The sequence below is a fragment of the Portunus trituberculatus genome, chromosome 23, assembly GCF_017591435.1.
Source record: "Portunus trituberculatus isolate SZX2019 chromosome 23, ASM1759143v1, whole genome shotgun sequence".
Classification (NCBI taxonomy): Eukaryota; Metazoa; Arthropoda; class Malacostraca; order Decapoda; family Portunidae; genus Portunus; species Portunus trituberculatus.
In genome coordinates, this window is record NC_059277.1 from 15,144,963 (window position 1) to 15,162,773 (window position 17,811).

Below are 17,811 nucleotides of genomic sequence, written 5' to 3' on the forward strand. Positions count from 1 at the left end.
GTTACAGTCTATGAGGGAGTTGTGAAGCTGTAATGCAATATAGAGGAGGTTTGAAGTTGAAGTGCAGGTGTTGGGAGTTTGTTTAAATTAATTTGCCTGTTCATGTTTATTTAGTTCAGTTCATGCAGGTGTGGCTTTATTGTGTTACCTGTGGTCTTCAGCAAGGTACATTTCTCTTCTTTGGTAAAATGTCAAAGTGAAAAGATACACATTTATGATTAGATGTAATGTTCTTATAGATATGTTGAATGTTTCTGGAAGTGTGGCATTGTGTTGCTTGTGTGTATGTGAGAGAGAGAGAGAGAGAGAGAGAGAGAGAGAGAGAGAGAGAGAGAGAGAACACACTTTATATATTAACACCACCTTCAGTTGTTGCCTTCATTCCTGCCACACCCTCACTTAACATGACCACACCCCTCACTGCCCCTTCCTTGCACACCGACAGACTTGGGTGAAGAAGAATTACTAACAGAGGCTCCTCATTTTTACTCACTAGCTTCCACCACCTTCAAATGCCACTCACTCACACCACACCCTCAACACCACCACCCTCACCACCACAGCCACCTTCACCAACACCCCCCCCCGCCCCTTCCTTTCAAAGTGGCAGACTGAAGTGGAGATGAATACCCTGTAGAAGTTTATAATTACTTCGTCTATTTATTAACAGCTACACCTTCAGTTAGTAATTGCCCCCTAAAGACCACTTTCTTCCCTCATGCAAAACTACATGCATCTAACTACACATATAGTCTTGACTTAAAAATTGTGACTCCTGTACCATCCTGGGAATCGCCTTCTAACTACACCAACTTTCTTGGAGACGGGCACTTCAGTGGGCCTTTTTTATCACAATTTTTGTTGCCCTTGGCTGATATTCTGTCTCACGTGGAAAAAAAAAAAAATAAGAAAAGAAAGGACTCACCACACCATCAACACTCCTTCCTTGCAGAGCAGCAGACTGGAGTGGAGAAGAATGCCCTGTGGAAGTTTATTATTGTTCCTTGTATTAATTAACACCTTCACCTTCACTTAGCAATGACTCACCACATCCTCACAACAACCACCTCCCTCACTACCCCTTCCTTGCAGAGTGGCAGACAAGTGGAGAAGAGCAAACTGCAGAACTTTGTAATTACTCCATATATTTGATAACACCTGCACCTTCACTTAGCAATGACTCACCACACCCTCACCACAACCATCTCCCTCACCACCCCTTTTTTTTTCAGAGCGGCAGACTGGAGTGGAGAAAAATGACCCTCAAAGATTCGTGGAGGGCCTCAGTTTCAAGGGCAAGCTGATCGGTGTGCTGGAGGTGTCAGAGGCGCGGGGAGACAGGATGTGTCAGGAGGCCCTCGCTGAGCTCAAGATGGCCGTGCGAGCTGCCGGGGAACACAAGCAGAGGATAATCATTAACGTGGCCATGGACGGGATCAGGCTCAGGGACGAGAGATCCAGTGTGAGTACTGGGCAGTGTTGGTGTGTTGGGTTAGTTTTATTTGAGTTTTGTACCTTTTATTTTTCTCTCATTTATTTTTTCTTAAGATGTGTTTGTATTGGGTTAGGGAAGATGGTGTGAGTTTGTGAGGTTGACATGTTGGATTTTATGGTCTGTGAGTGAGGAGGTGCTGGGGTTGTTCCTTTTTTTCTTAGATACTTTTGATAAATTTGTTAGAGATTTTATGGTATAGAAATAACAAAGTTTGCCTTCCATTCTCATGTTTTTTTTTGTGTTTGGTTAGTTTTATTTCTTTTTTACCTTTACATTTCTTTCATTTATTTTCTCTTAAGCTGTGTTTGTATTAGGTCAGGGAAGATGATGTGTGTATTTTATGTAGTTGTATTTACCTAGTTGTAGTTTTACAGGGCCTGGGCTTTATGCTCGTGTGGCCCCGTCTCCATATCTACACTTATCCAATCTTACTTTAAAAGTATGCACACTCGTTGCAGACACTACTTCATTTAAACTGTTCCACGTCTCAATACATCTTTGCAGGAAACTATATTTTTTAACATCTCTCAGACATCTTCCTTTTCTCAGCCTTTTACTATGTGATCTTGTGCTTCGGATGTCATATTCTTCTCTCAGGATCAGTTTCTCATTATCCACTTGGTCCATTCCATTGATCAATTTATAAACTTGTATCAGATCTCCTCTCTCCCTTCTTTGTTCCAGGGTTGGTAGATCCATAGCCTTTAGTCTCTCCTCATATGTCATCCCTTCAAATTCTGGAACCATTCTTGTAGCCATTTTTCGTAGTTTCTCCAACTTCCTTATGTGTTTCTTTTTATGAGGGGTCCACACTACTCCTGCATATTCCAATCTGGGTCTTATTATAGTACTTATCAATTTCTTCATCATTTCTTTGTCCATGTAGTGAAATGCTACTCCAATATTCCTTAGCAAATTATATGTTTCTCTAAAAATTCTATCAATATGGCTTGCCGGTTGATTGTTTTCTTTCATCATCACTCCTAAGTCCTTTTCTTTTTTTACTTTCTCCAGTTCTACTCCATCTCCCATCTTATAGATTCCCACGGGTTGTCTTTCACTCTTTCCCATTTCCATGACATGGCTTTTGTTCATATTGCATTCCATTTCCCACTTCTTACTCCATTCCCAGATCTTATTTAGGTCTTCTTGCAGTATTTCACAAACCTCCTTTTGCTTTATAACTCTGCACAGTTTCACATCATCTGCAAACAGATTTATGTAGCTGTTCACTCCTGGCATGTCGTTAATATAAATGAGGAAAAGTATTGGTGCCAATACTGACCCCTGTGGCACTCCGCTTTCTACTGCTCTCCACTTGGACTTCATATATTTAACTACCGTCCTTATTTCTCTCCCCCTCAAATGTGTGTGTGTGTGTGTGTGTGTGTGTGTGTGTGTGTGTGTGTGTGTGTGTGTGTGTGTGTGTGTGTGTGTGTGTGTAATTCACCTCCTCGGTCACCTGCTGGTCACCCAGCCAGTCTTCCCCATTACAGAGTGAGCTCAGAGCTCATAGACCGATCTTCGGGTAGGACTGAGAGCACATCAACACACAACACACACCAAGAAAGCAAGGCCACAACCCCTCGAGTTACATCCTGTACCTATTTACTGCTAGGTGAACAGGGGTCACACATTAAGAGGCTTGCCCATTTGCCTCACTGCTTTCCGGGACTCGAACCCGGCCCTCTCGATTGTGAGTCGAGCGTGTGTGTGTGTGTGTGTGTGTGTGTGTGTGTGTGTGTGTGTGTGTGTGTGTGTGTGTGTGTGTGTGTGTGTGTTTACCTAGTTGTAGTTTACTGGAGGGAAGCAAGCTCATATTGACCCGTCGTGTGTGTGTGTGTGTGTGTGTGTGTGTGTGTGTGTGTGTGTGTGTGTGTGTGTGTGTGTGTGTGTGTGTGAGTTGCTGGGGTTGTTTCATATTTTCTAAGACACCTTTTGTTATATATATACTTGATTTTCAGATATTTTGTGGTGTAGAAATGATAAAATTTACCTTCCATTCTCTCTCTCTCTCTCTCTCTCTCTCTCTCTCTCTCTCTCTCTCTCTCTCTCTCTCTCTCTCTCTCTCTCTCTCTCTCTCTCTCTCTCTCTCTCTCTCTCTCTCTCTCTCTCTCTCTCTGTTAAGGGCTAAGAAAGAACTGGCTTTTCCGTATACATTATGTAACACATCCACCATTGCATGCACCTCTGCAATGAAGTGAAAAGAAATTACATCCTTTGTCTCTAATTTTTATCCTAGCGAGAGGAAAGCTTCTTACTCATACAGGGAGGGTCACTTAGTCTATCATCCTCCTCTACAGAAATACACTTATAAGTAGAATTAGTAACACACTTCATCCACTTTCATTCTCAGTTTTTTTTTCTACAATTTTCATGTTTACTTTCATTACAAATTAAATATTTTCTTAAATCTGCCACCTATGACCTTTTTTTATATGGTTATTTATGTGCTGCAGTCTCTTGAATTGCTAAATGGCTCAGAAAAGACCATATTAATCCATCTACTCCCTTTTTTACTTTTCATCTCAATGGAAACAATTTTTTCAGTGCTATCATAGAAAATAAAGGAAGATCAGCAGTGAAGTGGTTAACACTCTACTTACTCGTACAAGGGCAGTCAGTGAGGGTCTGTGGGCCTCCCATATAGAGATACAGTTTTGATTAGAATTAATTTAACATCTAACATTCATTTTCGTTTGTTGTCTTGTCTTGAATTCTTAATATTAACTCAGTACTCAATCATGTAAGGGCAGTCAGTGAGGGTCTGTGGGCTTCCCCAATAGAAATACTGTATAGTCATGGTTAGAATTAGAGTAACATAACAGATGCTCTTTTGCTCTTTGTTTGTCTTGCTCTGCTGGCAAGTGTCTGCTGAGTGATGGTGATGGATTAATTCATTTTATTATTATGTGGTTGGCTCCAGTTACTATCTGTAAATATATGTAATTTATGTAGCTTTCCATTACTCTTGATTTTCTAGTATAGCATTTATTTATTTATTTTTACATGTATGTATAAGAGTCTAGGCAAGGGGACAAGAGACAAAGGAAAAAATCTCATTGAATATGATGTTCTCAAAAGAAAATAGGACGAAACTTCTAAAAACTAATACATACATCAAAAACTTTTTCATTCATGCTGTCCAAAAGGTCTTAAAAACTTATACTGTACTTGTAAAACTTCCTCTCTCCTGTTTTCCTTACAACTTCATTGCTCAAGTACCTATGAACTGAACCTCATCAGTGTGCCACCTTGAGTATGGCCAACCAGTGAACCAGTGTGTGCCTTGCAGGACTGCCTCTACCACCACCCGGTCCACAAGATTTCCTTCATGGCCCAGGACATGACGGACACTCGGGCCTTTGGTTATATCTTTGGCTCCCCGGACTCAGGCCACAAGTTCTTCGGCATCAAGAGTGAGAAGGCGGCCAGCCAGGTGGTGATTGCCATGCGCGATCTGTTCCAGGTGAGGCATGCATGGCAGAATCATTTGTGTATTGTTCTGTACTGTAACTTTTATTTTTCAGTCATGCAGTGAGCTGTGTTTGACTTCCTTTTAAATTTTTTTTTATTTATTTATTTATTTTTTTAGGTGTATTTTGTTCAGTGTTTTGAGTTCCGATTCATTTCCTTCAGTGTTTGGTTGTTTTCCACAGAACATTCTGGCAGTGTTTTTGTTTCAGTGGTTAGATACTGTCTTAAGTTTCCCAGTAGCCACTCAAGTCATGGTTACTTGTGATTCAGGGTCTGGACTGTCCTACCACATTATCTTTCCCTGTATTCTGCGTGAAAATCAAGGTAAAGGAGATGAGAAGGGCTGACCACCACTTGAGCATGAAGGGAAATGGAAAACAGATAAAACAAATCAGCTAACCATGGTCTTATGAATGTGGGTCTTGTCTGTTATGCCTCAACATTACCTTTCCCTGCAACTTCTTTGAAATGGAAAGTAGATAAACTATTGACCATGATAAAAACTACATTGAAATCTGGCTTTTGGAACAATCCTGTCATGGTGTTGATAGGTGACGGTTGACTGAGCGAGGGTGACTTGCATGTAAGAAGGATGAGCACCCACCTGGCCTCTGCTGTGCACCTCCAGGTAGCATGAACAACACCCTGATTGGAACCTGCTTTGTGTTGTCATTACAGCCTATATATCTGAAACACATCTCTGCCACACCTCTGCTACTTTCAAAAGGCTCTTGTTGGGGTTGTTCAGGTTTTTTTAAGGTCGTTTCTGTGATTCTAGTGGCAAATTAACATTATTCATACATTATTCACAGGAGAAACACTGATCATCTTTGTAGCCTTTGAAAAAAGCGTTTATGAAATTTGGTTGTATGTCTTCAGGTGTGAGATGCAGCTGTGGCAGCTGTGGTGGTTGTGGTGGTGGTGGTGGTGATTATGGTGATGATGGTGGTGGTGGCAACCTTTTTTCTAAGCATCAATAAAGCTGACTAAAAACTGCTTCTTTTTTAGTAATTTGCTTTGGTGTTGTCTGGCAGCTGTACTTGTGAGGTGGTGGTGGTGGTGGTGGTGGTGGTGGTGGTGGTGGTGGTGGTGGTGGCAGTGGCGGCAGCGGCAGTGGCAGGCATCAATAATATGATCAGCTAAGAGACAAGTTGAGATGAGGTCACTTTTTTTCAGAGCTTAATTCTCCTTTTTTCATGTATCAAAAACCAATGAAGGGTAAAAAAAAAAAAAAAAAAAATGAGTACAGGAATCAGTTATTTTTTTTTATATATCATAGACCAACAAGGGTAAAAAGATGAAATGAAAAACTGTTAGTCTGCTACTCTCCACCAAAAAATTATTAGGATCAGAAGAATTAAACAGGTGTGAATTTAGTATGTGTAGGAACATAAACTGCAAAAAAACAAGACAGATTTGTATATATGATAATCTCTATATGATACATACATGTCTATGAGTACATCCACTTGTCATCTCTATCCATAAATACTGAATGTCTAATCTCTTAAAACTTCCACTTTAGCTTACACTTACTCTCCTATTACTGATTCCATATAGTTATATACCACTCTAAGAATAAATGTTTTCCTAACTTCTTTTAATCTAAATTTATCAGACTACACTTATAACCTGATTACTAAGTCTGTTCCACTCATCTACCACTCTGTTCAAGTACCAATTTTTTTTTCAGAATCTTCTTTAAAATCTAACTTTCTACTTAAATCTCTTACTTTTCATCCCATCCTGAGTACAAACCTTAAGGATGTTGTCTTCAGGCATTACCAGAAATAGAGTAACATGCAATACTCACTTCCACTGCTTTGTGCTTTCCCCTCAGTCATAAGCCCATAGTGGTACTGACAGTCTCCCTACAGTACCTAATAACTGACAGGTTCTGAGCAGGTCACTGGAATAGAGACTATATTCTGAAACACTGTTGGGCACATCACTTCTTTCAAAAGGCTATGGATGAAGTGATATAAGGTTTGTAAGGGTGATTTTATGGTTCTAGTGACAGATTATTGAGACTTCTGCACTATTAATCCAGCTAATTATCTCTGTGACCTTGATAAATAGTTGTGGTGAGAGTGAAGTGTTTCTGAATACTGGAAGGATTTAAGCCTAAAAAAAAAAAGTCAGATAGTGGAGGTTAATGTGGAACATTACTCAACCACTGATCAGGATGAGTGATGACATGCCACACAGGAAAGGTTTCTGTAGTGTTTGTGTGGCTTGAGTACAACTGACCATACCAAATTAACTTCTGTAAGTGAAATTTGTGGTTTGTAGAAGTGATTGACGGGATTGGCTATGGTGGAATGCCCATATGAAGACACTTAAGGTGGGACAAATGTGAGAATCCTTTATCTGGCATTGTTGTCTGTTCCCCACCCAAGCTAGGGAGCTGGAGGGTTTTGAGGGTCACCTGGCGACCTTGAGTGTAGGTGTGACAAAGTCGTGGAGTAACACACTTTTGTCACATGTTGTGGATTCCTTTCCATACTGAAATCATTGTTACTGATGTAAAAGTTTGATGCATATACAACATTACATAGCTTTGTTTTACCTTATTTGAAGGTGATTTTAAATGCTGAATAACCAACATATAAAATTGTGTAGTCCTGGTTAGGTATGAAGTGAGAACATGCTGGGTTGGGAATTCTCAAACCTGTCCCACTTAAGTGTCTTTATATTTGCATCTCACTCTGGCTACAGGGATGAGTTTGTGATGTGTGTGTGTGATTAACCCTGAGGTGTGTTGCTGGACTTAACAGGTGCAGGTTGTGGTGAAGTGTATCTTAGTGAAGTGTTGAATGTTTGACTGCATTTGTTTGAATTTGAATACTGACTTTTTTTTATGTATTATTAAGAGTGAGGGATTACCAGAACACTTTGTAGTTTTATTCAACTATTGTTTGGTTTCATGTGTTCTGTGGTGTCCCCTTTGCTCCAGATGAGAAAGTTCATTCATTTTCTAAAACTAAAAATTTAATGTCTTCTTTTGTATTAACCTTCATGAAAGTTTCAACAGTAGAATATTTTCTGTAACATATTTTGAAAACATTTTATACTTACATAAGATGATAAGAATGAATATTTTGTCATTTTTATTTCACTATTATTCTGAACACACACACACACAAATCCAAATTTGAAAGACCACAGGGTAATAGAGAGACTGTCTATAAGTCTATTAAAGTAACCAAGCTTGAAATAAAAAAGTTGATGACGGAATTGGATGAGGGAAAGGCAATGGGACCGGATGAAGTCTCAGGCAGAATACTGAAAGAATGTAGGGAAGAACTAGCAAGTCCAATATACAACATCATAAAATGCTCAATAGAAAATGGAACAGTGCCAGTGGAGTGGAAAAGAGCTGAGGTGGTTCCCATATATAAGAGCGGAAGGAAGGAAGAACCTTTAAATAACAGACCGGTATCACTAACTAGTGTAATATGCAAGATGTGTGAAAAAGTAATAAAGAAGCAATGGATTGAGTTTCTTGAAGACAACAAAATATTATCAAATAGCCAATTTGGTTTTAGAAAAGGTCGGTCATGTGTGACAAATTTATTGAGTTTCTACTCTAGAATAGTTGATAAAGTACAAGAGAGAGAGGATGGGTTGACTGTATTTATTTAGATCTAAAAAAGGCTTTTGATAAAGTGCCACATGAAAGATTACTATGGAAGTTAGAGGAGAAGGGTGGCTTAAAAGGAAGCACATTGAGATGGATGAAGAATTACTTAAGGGGGAGAGAAATAAGGACGATAGTTAAAGATATGAAGTCCAAGTGGAGAACAGTAGACAGCGGAGTGCCACAGGGGTCAGTATTGGCACCAATACTTTTTCTCGTATATATAAATGACATGCCAGAGGGAGTGAACAGCTACATAAATCTGTTTGCGGACGATGCGAAACTGTGCAGAGTCATTAAACAAAAGAGGATTGTGAAATACTACAGGAAGACTTAAACAAGATCTGGAAATGGAGCAAAAAATGGGAGATGGAATTCAATGTGGACAAAAGCCATGTCATGGAAATGGGAAAAAGTGAAAGACGACCAGTGGGAATCTATAAGATGGGAGATGGAGTAGAACTAGAAAAAGTAAAAAAGGAAAAGGACTTGGGAGTGACAATGGAAGAAAATAATCAACTGGTAAGCCATATTGATAGAATTTTCAGAGAGACGATAATTTGCTAAGGAATATTGGAGTAGCATTTCACTATATGGACAAGGAAATGATGAAGAAATTGATAAGTACTAAAATAAGACCTAGATTGGAATATGCAGGAGTTGTGTGGACTCCCATAAAAGAAACACATAAGAAAATTAGAGACTACAAAAATGGCTACAAGAATGGTTCCAGAATTTAAAGGGATGGCATATGAGGAGAGACTAAAGGCAATGGATCTACCAACCTTGGAGCAGAGAAGAGAGAGAGGGGATCTGATACAAGTTTATAAATTGATTAATGGAATGGATGAAGTGGATAATGAGAAACTGATCCTGAGAGAAGAATATGACTTTAGAAGCACAAGATCGCATAGTAAGAAACTAAGGAAGGGACGATGTCTGAGAGATGTTAAAAAATTTAGTTTCCTGCAAAGATGTGTTGAGACTTGGAACAGTTTGAGTGAGGAAGTGGTGTCAGCAAAGAGTGTGCATAGTTTTAAAGAAAAATTGGATAAGTGTAGATATGGAGACGGGACCACACGAGCATAAAGCCCAGGCCCTGTAAAACTACAACTAGGTAAATACAACTAGGTAAATACACACACACACACACACACACACACACACACACACACACACACACACACACACACACACACACACACACACACACACACACACACACACACACTAGTATCACTAACTAGTGTAATATGCAAGATGTGTGAAAGAGTAATAAAGAAACAGTGGATTGAGTTTCTTGAAGACAACAAATGATCAAATAGCCAATTTGGTTTTAGAAAATGTCGGTCGTGTGTAACAAATTTATTGAGTTTCTACTTTAGAATAGTTGATAAAGTACAAGATAGAGAGGGATGGATTGACTGTCTTTATTTAGATTTTAAAAAGGCATTAGATAAAGTGCCACATGAAAGATTACTATGAAAGTTAGAGGAGATGGGTGGCTTAAAAGGAAGCACATTGAGATGGATGGAAAATTATTTGAGGGGGAGAGAAATAAGGACTGTAGTTAAAGATATGAAGTCCAAGTGGAGAGCAGTAGACAGTGGAGTGCCACAGGGGTCAGTATTGGTGCCAATACTTTTTCTCATATATATAAACGACATGCCAGAGGGAGTGAACAGCTACATAAATCTGTTTGCGGATGAAGCGAAACTGTGCAGAGTCATAAAACAAAAAGAGGAATGTGAAATGCTGCAGGAAGACTTAAACAAGATCTGGAAATGGAGTAAAAAATAGGAGTTGGAATTCAATGTGGACAAAAGCCATGTCATGGAAATGGGAAAAAATGAAAGATGACCAGTGGGAATCTATAAGATGGGAGATGGAGTAGAACTAGAAAAAGTAAAAAAGGAAAAGGACTTGGGAGTGACGATAGAAGAAAACAATCAACTGGTGAGCCATGTTGATAGAATTTTCAGAGAGACATATAATTTGCTAAGGAATATTGGATTAGCATTTCACTACATTGACAAAGAAATGATGAAGAAATTGATAAGTACTAAAATAAGACCCAGATTGGAATATGCAGGAGTTGTGTGGACCCCCATAAAAAGAAACATAAAGAAATTGGAGAGACTAAAAGAAATGGCTATCAAGAATGGTTCCAGAATTTAAAGGGATGACATATTAGATGAGACTAAAAGCTATGGATCTACCAACCCTGGAACAGAGAAGAGAGAGGAAGGGGATCTGATACAAGTTTATAAATTGATTAACGGAATGGATCAAGTGGATAATGAGAAACTAATCCAGAGAGAAGAATATGACATTCGAAGCACAAGATCGCATAGTAAGAAACTGAGGAAGGGAAGATGTCTGAGAGATGTTAAAAAATATAGTTACCTGCAAAGATGTATTGAGACGTGGAACAGTTTAAATGAAGAAGTAGTGTCTGCAACGAGTGTGCATACTTTTAAAGTAAGATTGGATAAGTGTAGATATGGAGCATAAAGCCCAGGCCTTGTAAAACTACAACTAGGTAAATACAACTTGGTAAACACACACGCACACACACACACACACACATGTAGTGTAGTGGTTAGCACGCTCGACTCACAGTCGAGTGGGCCTGGATTTGAGTCCCGGGGTGGTGAGGCAAATGGGCAAGCCTCTTAATGTGTAGCCCCTGTTCACTAGCAGTAGATAGGTGGGGATATAACTGAGGGTTGTGGTGCTTTGTGTGTGTGGAGTGTTGTGGTCTCAGTCTAAAGATCAGCCTATGATCTCTAAGCTGAATGGGGAAGACTGGCTGGGTGACCAGCAGATGGTGAATTAAACACAAAAAAAAAAAAAAACAAACTGTTTGAAAAGTATGAGGAGCCTGGAAACGAGTTATGACAATGTAAAGAGAGACTGTGCCGATATGAAGAAGGAAAATGCAGCACTGAAAGAGGAAGTTAAGCTAATTAAAGTGAATTGCGAAAAATGTGGAGAATCTCTAGGAAAAGTGATGGAGAAGCAGGCTGAATGGAAAAAAGTCAGGAAGTGGAAAGAAAGGAGGTAAATTACAAAGTTGCAAGTCTGGAAAAGGAAATCAAAGAGTCAGGGAGAAAACTTTGGGCCTTGCTGAAATTATAGATCAACAGATCATAGAAGAGAAGATAGCTGAGAAAGTGGTGAAGGTTATTAAGTCAAATGAGACATTGGTGAGGGAAACTGTAGACAAAAAGAGATGTGTGGTGATATTTGGTGTGGAGGAGGATAAGACACCGAGTAAAATGGAGAGAGAAAAACATAAAAAGGTGATAAATAATATCATTAATGTGGTGCAAGAGGAGGGAAAAGACCTAGTACAAGAAATAGAGGACTTCCATAGAATTGGAAAGTTCACAAGAGAAGGTATGAGGCCAATAAGAATCAAACTTAAGTCACAAAAGGATGTAGATGAATTGGTGGAGAAGTCATGGAGGCTAGCCCAGCAGGAAACAACAAGGAAGATTTGGTTGAGAAGAGATCTCGGTGAAAAGGAAAGAGAAATGTTAAATGAGTTGAGAAAGGAGGCTTTGAAAAAAAATGAAGAGAGGACAGAAGAAGAGAAGAAAGAGTTTTCTGGAGAATCTTGGATATGAGACTGAGGAAGTGGTTCATAACCCAGAAAAGTACAGCAAGAAAGGACTAAAGAAACTTACATATGAGCGAAATGTAATGTATTCCAACATAAATGGAGTGATATCGGGATTTTAGAACTCAACGATTACTTGAGGGACAAGAACCCAGATATTGTGGGTCTTACTGAAACAAAACTGAGAGAGGAGAAGACCTGATGAAGGTTGGAGAAGGAAATATAACGTTTGGAAAAGAAATAGAGTAGGTAAGATGGGAGGAGGAGTGATGTTGCTGGTTAAAAAGATATAAAGGTGGATCAAGTGAAAAAGGTATGGGAAAGGCAGAAGTGCTAAAGATCAGAGCAGAAACTAATGAAGGAAAAAGAGGCACTACATAGTGGTGTACGTACCACCTAAGACAAATGCATGGTCAGTACAGGAATATGAAGAAATGATAAGTGATACAGGAACATGTCTGGAAGAAATGTTGGGTGGCTGTGAACGAACTATAATGATGGGAGATTTTAATTGTAAAGAGGTGTGTTGGGAGGACTGGTCAATGGAAGGATCAGAGACAACATGGGAAATACACTATTGACACTGGCAATGGAAAATGTGTTAACTCAGTGGGTCAAAGAAGATACTAGGTTTGGAGGAGAGGGAGCATCGTCAAGACTGGACTTGGTCTTTAGTACAGAGCCAATGGTCATTGAGGAGATGAGGGTGGAGTGCCCTTTAGCAAAGAGTGATCATGCAGTTTTGGAGTTCAAGGTGATAGACGAAGAGAAATCTAGAAGAAATGAAGAATATAAAGTGGGAAGATGGAATTATGCCAAGACAGATTTTGGAAACCTAAAGAAATTCTTTCAAGAGACAAATTGGATGAAATTCAAGAGTGCTAAGGAGCAAATGAAAAGTGGAAGGAATTTATAAAAATATACAAAGAAGGTGAGAAAAATTTGTACCAATAAGACAACATAGAGAAGTTGGAAAGCAGGACTGGTTTAACGATAGATGTGAAAAGGCTAGAACAAGAAAAGAGGATGCATGGAAGAGGTGGAGAAGGAAAAGACGGATTAAGCAGTGGGAAAGTTACAAAAGAGCAAGAAATGAATATGTGTTGATTAGAAGAGAAGAAAGAAAGAAACAAGAAAAGGATATAATTGATAAATGTAAAGACCAACCAAGGCTTTTTTACAGACATGTGAACAACAACATCAAAAATAGAGAAAGTATTGAAAGTTTAGAAGTAAATGGAGTATACAGTGAAGATCCCAGGAAATGGCAGAGGCTATGAATGGATGCTTTCGGAAGGTATTCACAAAGGAGACTGCTTTTGACAAACCACTGGTAATGGAACAGAAAGGGATTATGAAGGAGTTTCAAGTAACGGTGGAGGAGATCAAGAACATGATGGGAGTTTAGAAGTGAGAAAAGCTGTGGGACCTGATGGGGTATCAGGATGGATTTTAAGAGAATGCAGGAGCAATTGGCAGAAAAAGTTTGTGAAGTAATTGATGCCTCATTAAGGGAAGGCGTAGTGCCCCAAGACTGGAAAAGAGCTAACATTGTCCCAATCTATAAATCAGGTAACAAGAGAGACCCATTGAACTATAGACCAGTGTCACTTACAAGTGTGGTAGCTAAGATGTGTGAGAGGGTGGTGAAGACTAGATGGACAGACTTCTTGGAGAAAAATGACATACTTTGTGAGTGTCAATTTGGTTTTAGGAAAGGGCGTTCATGCACGACAAACCTGATATGTTACTATTCGAGGGTGATAGATGTAATACAGGAAAGAGATGGTTGGGCTGATGGAATATATCTGGATTTAAAAAGGCCTTTGATAAGGTACCACACAGAGACTGATCTGGAAACTTGAAATGGTAGGAGGAGTGCATGGCAGTTTACTAAAATGGATGGAAGACTTTTGGTAGGAAGAGAAATGAGAACAATAATTAAGGACAGACCATCAGAATGGGGATTGGTGGAGAGTGGAGTTCCACAGGGATCAGTGTTGGCACCAGTAATGTTCGCAGTCTACATAAATGACATGGTGGATGGGGTGTCCAGTTATGTGAGCCTATTTGCAGACGATGCAAAATTGTTACGAAAAGTGAGATGTGACAAAGATTGCGAACTACTCCAGGAAGACTTGGACAGAATATGGAAATGGAGCTGTACATGGCAAATGGAGTTCAACACGACAAAATGCAAGAAAATAGAGTTTGGCAAGAGTGAAAGAAGAATCAGGAGTATGTACAAGATAGGAAATGAAGACATAAAACCAGTCATGAAGAAAAAGACCTTGGGGTGACAATTACCAATGACCTATCGCCAGAGAGACATATAAACAAAATAATTGGAGAAGTATTGAACTTATTGAGGAACATAAGAGTGGCGTTCGTATATCTAGATGAAGAAATGATGAAGAAAATAATTACTGCAATGATAAGACCGAGGCTTGAATATGCAACAATACAGTGGGCTCGAACTTAAAGAAACACATAAGGAAACTAGAGAAAGTACAGAGGGCTGCAACGAAAATGGTGCCTGACTTAAGAGATTTGACTTATGAAGACAGACTGAAAAGAATGCAACTTCCAACCCTGGAAAACAGAAGAGAAAGGGAGACCTGATAGCAATATACAGAGTGATGATTGGCATGGAAAAATGGATAGGGAAGATCTGTGTATGTGGAATGGAAGAATGTCGAGAGGGCATGGGAAAAAACTAAAATGGCCACTTATAGGAGAGATGTGAAAAATATAGCTTCCCTCATAGAAGGGTGGAAGCATGGAATAGTTTAGACGTGGAAGTGGTCAACGCAAGGAATATTCATGATTTTAAGAAAAAGCTGGACATTAATAGATATGGAGACGGGACAACACGAGCATAGCTCTTTTCCCGTATGTTACAATTAGGTAAATACAATTAGGTAAATACACACACACACACACACACACACACACACACACACACTTGATGATGAAACAGTGTGTGCTAAGACAATTCATAAATGTAAGGAAAATCTGGATAAAAACAGATCAGGAGACAGAACAGCACAAGCCTTGTGTGGCTGAAATCATACATAAAAAAAAAAATGACACACACACACACACACACACACACACACACACACACACACACACACACACACACACACACACACACACACACACACACAGTGTAGTGGAGAGTGACTAAATGAGAGGGCAGGGTTGAGTGAAGCGGCGAGGCAAATGGGCAAGTCTTAATGTGTGGATTCACCTAGCAGTAAATAGGAGGGATGTAACTGAGGGTTGTGGCCTGCTTTGGTGTGGAGTGTGATGTGTCTCAATAGAAGATTGGTCTATGAGCTCTGAGCTCGTGTAATGGGGAAGACTGGCTGGGTGACCAACAAGCGACTGAGGAGGTGAATTAACACACACACACACACACACACACACACACACACACACACACACACACACACACACACACACACACACACACACACACACACACACACAATGACCGGTCACTATGAACTCTGAGCTCTTTCCGTAGGGGAAAGGCTGGCTGGGTGACCAGTAGACTGGTGAATGACACACACACACACACACACACACACACACACACACACACACACACACACACACACACACACACACACACACACACACACACACACACAATTGTAAAGAAATAGTGTGGAAAGACTACGAAGTGGTGAACAGTGGTGAGTGGGCAGAGGAATTGTTAAAGGTAGCAACAAATAACTTGATGACACAGTGGGTGAGATCACCAACAAGGTGCAGGGGACAAGATGTTGCAGCAAGGTTGGATTTGGTATTTACCAGGGGCATCTCTCTAAAAGAGGAAATTGAACATAAATGTCCCTTGGGAGAAGCGATCATGATGTCCTAAGCTTTGAGCTGGATACGAATTAAGCACGAATAAGATTGTGGAACGAGGGAGGAAAAATTAAATTATATTAGGGCAAATTATAACCATATAAGGGAGTTCTTTAATGAAATTGACTGGTCCGTGGTATACCAGGAAAGGGATATGCAATTGAAATACGATAAATTTATGGATTTGTATAACTCTGCTGTGAAAAAGTTTGTGCCATATTACAGAAAGAGGACTTTAAATAATAAACAGTGGTTTAATAGAAATTGTGAAGAAGCAAAAAGAACAAAGAAAAGGCATGGAAGAAACTTAAGAAAAACAGTGATGTATTATCAAGAGAAGTTTACAAAACAGCAAGGAATAGATATGTTGAAGTAAGGAGAACAGCACAGAAGGAATATGAACAGAGGGTGGTGGAAAACTGTGATAGTGACCCAAAAATGTTTTACAAATTCATAAATGGAAAACTAATAAAAGGGAGGCAATAGAAAAGGTAAAAAATGGGGAAGAAGTATATGAGGATGCTGGAGATATAGCTGAAATTTTGAACGACAACTTTTGCAAAGTGTTTACAAAGGAGGAGCATTTTATGGGAGGAAGACCTACAGAAATAAGGCAAATGCAGGACATCATGGTTACTAAGGAAGATGTAAGGAAAATTATAAGCAATCTGGATATTAATGAATCAATGGGGCCTGATGGCATATCTGGGAGGTTGCTAAATGAATGTAAGGATCAATTGTTGAACCCCGTATTTGGTATTGTGGAAACCTCCATACGAACAGGATTAGTCCCGAAAGAGTGGAAAAGAGCTGACATTGTGCCTATATATAAGAATGGTAGTAGAATGGAACCGCTAAATTATAGACCAGTATCGTTGACTAGTATATTGTGCAAGGTATGGAGTGAGTATCTAGAAAGTGAAAACATTCTGAGTGAAAGACAGTTTGGTTTCAGAAAAGGAAGATCGTGCGTATCCAATTTATTATGTTTTTATTCAAGAGTGACTGACATACCACAACATAGAGAGGGATGGGTGGATGCTATCTACCTGGACTTGATAAAGGCCTTTGATAAAGTACCACACAATAGACTGATGTGGAAACTAAAGAAGATTGGAGGAGTAAATGATAAACTAGCAAGATGGATGAAAAATTACTTAATGGGAAGAGAAATGAGAACAGTGGTGAGAAGAAGGAAGTCCGAGTGGAAGAAGGTAACCAGTGGAGTTCCACAAGGGTCAGTGCTTGGTCCCATCATGTTTTTGATTTATGTTAATGATATGCCAGTAGGAATTGACAGTTACATGAACATGTTTGTGGACGATACTAAAATTATGAGGAGAGTAAGGAATGTGGAAGATTGTAACAAGTTACAGGAAGATCTTGATAAAATATATGAGTGGAGTAAGGAGTGGCAGATGGAATTTAATATAGACAAGACCCATGTTATGAAAATGGGAAGAAGTAGATACAGACCAAACTGGGATTACAGGCTGGGTGATGAGAAAATTAAAGAGACCAATGAGGAGAAAGACTTAGGAGTAACCGTGCAAAACACTTTGTCACCGGAGAAACACATTAACAAGATTTTTTGGAAAACATATAACATGCTTCAAAATATTGGCCTTGCATTCCACTACCTAGATGAAGGAATGATGAAGAAGATATTATGTACCTTAATAAGACCCCAGTTAG

The 17,811-nt window shown here is 39.4% G+C and overlaps 1 protein-coding gene across 6 annotated transcripts in view; it reads left to right on the forward strand.

Annotated features, from left to right (window-relative positions):
* The window catches only part of LOC123507947 (protein disabled-like), a 78,230-nt gene that overhangs the window by 43,748 nt on the left and 16,671 nt on the right, over window positions 1-17,811 (forward strand). For all 6 annotated transcript variants that reach the window (XM_045261306.1, XM_045261303.1, XM_045261305.1 and 3 more), the window contains 2 exons: window positions 1,233-1,462; window positions 4,791-4,964. In XM_045261306.1, coding sequence (XP_045117241.1) covers window positions 1,233-1,462; window positions 4,791-4,964 — 404 coding nt within the window. The remainder of the gene's footprint in view (window positions 1-1,232; window positions 1,463-4,790; window positions 4,965-17,811) is intronic.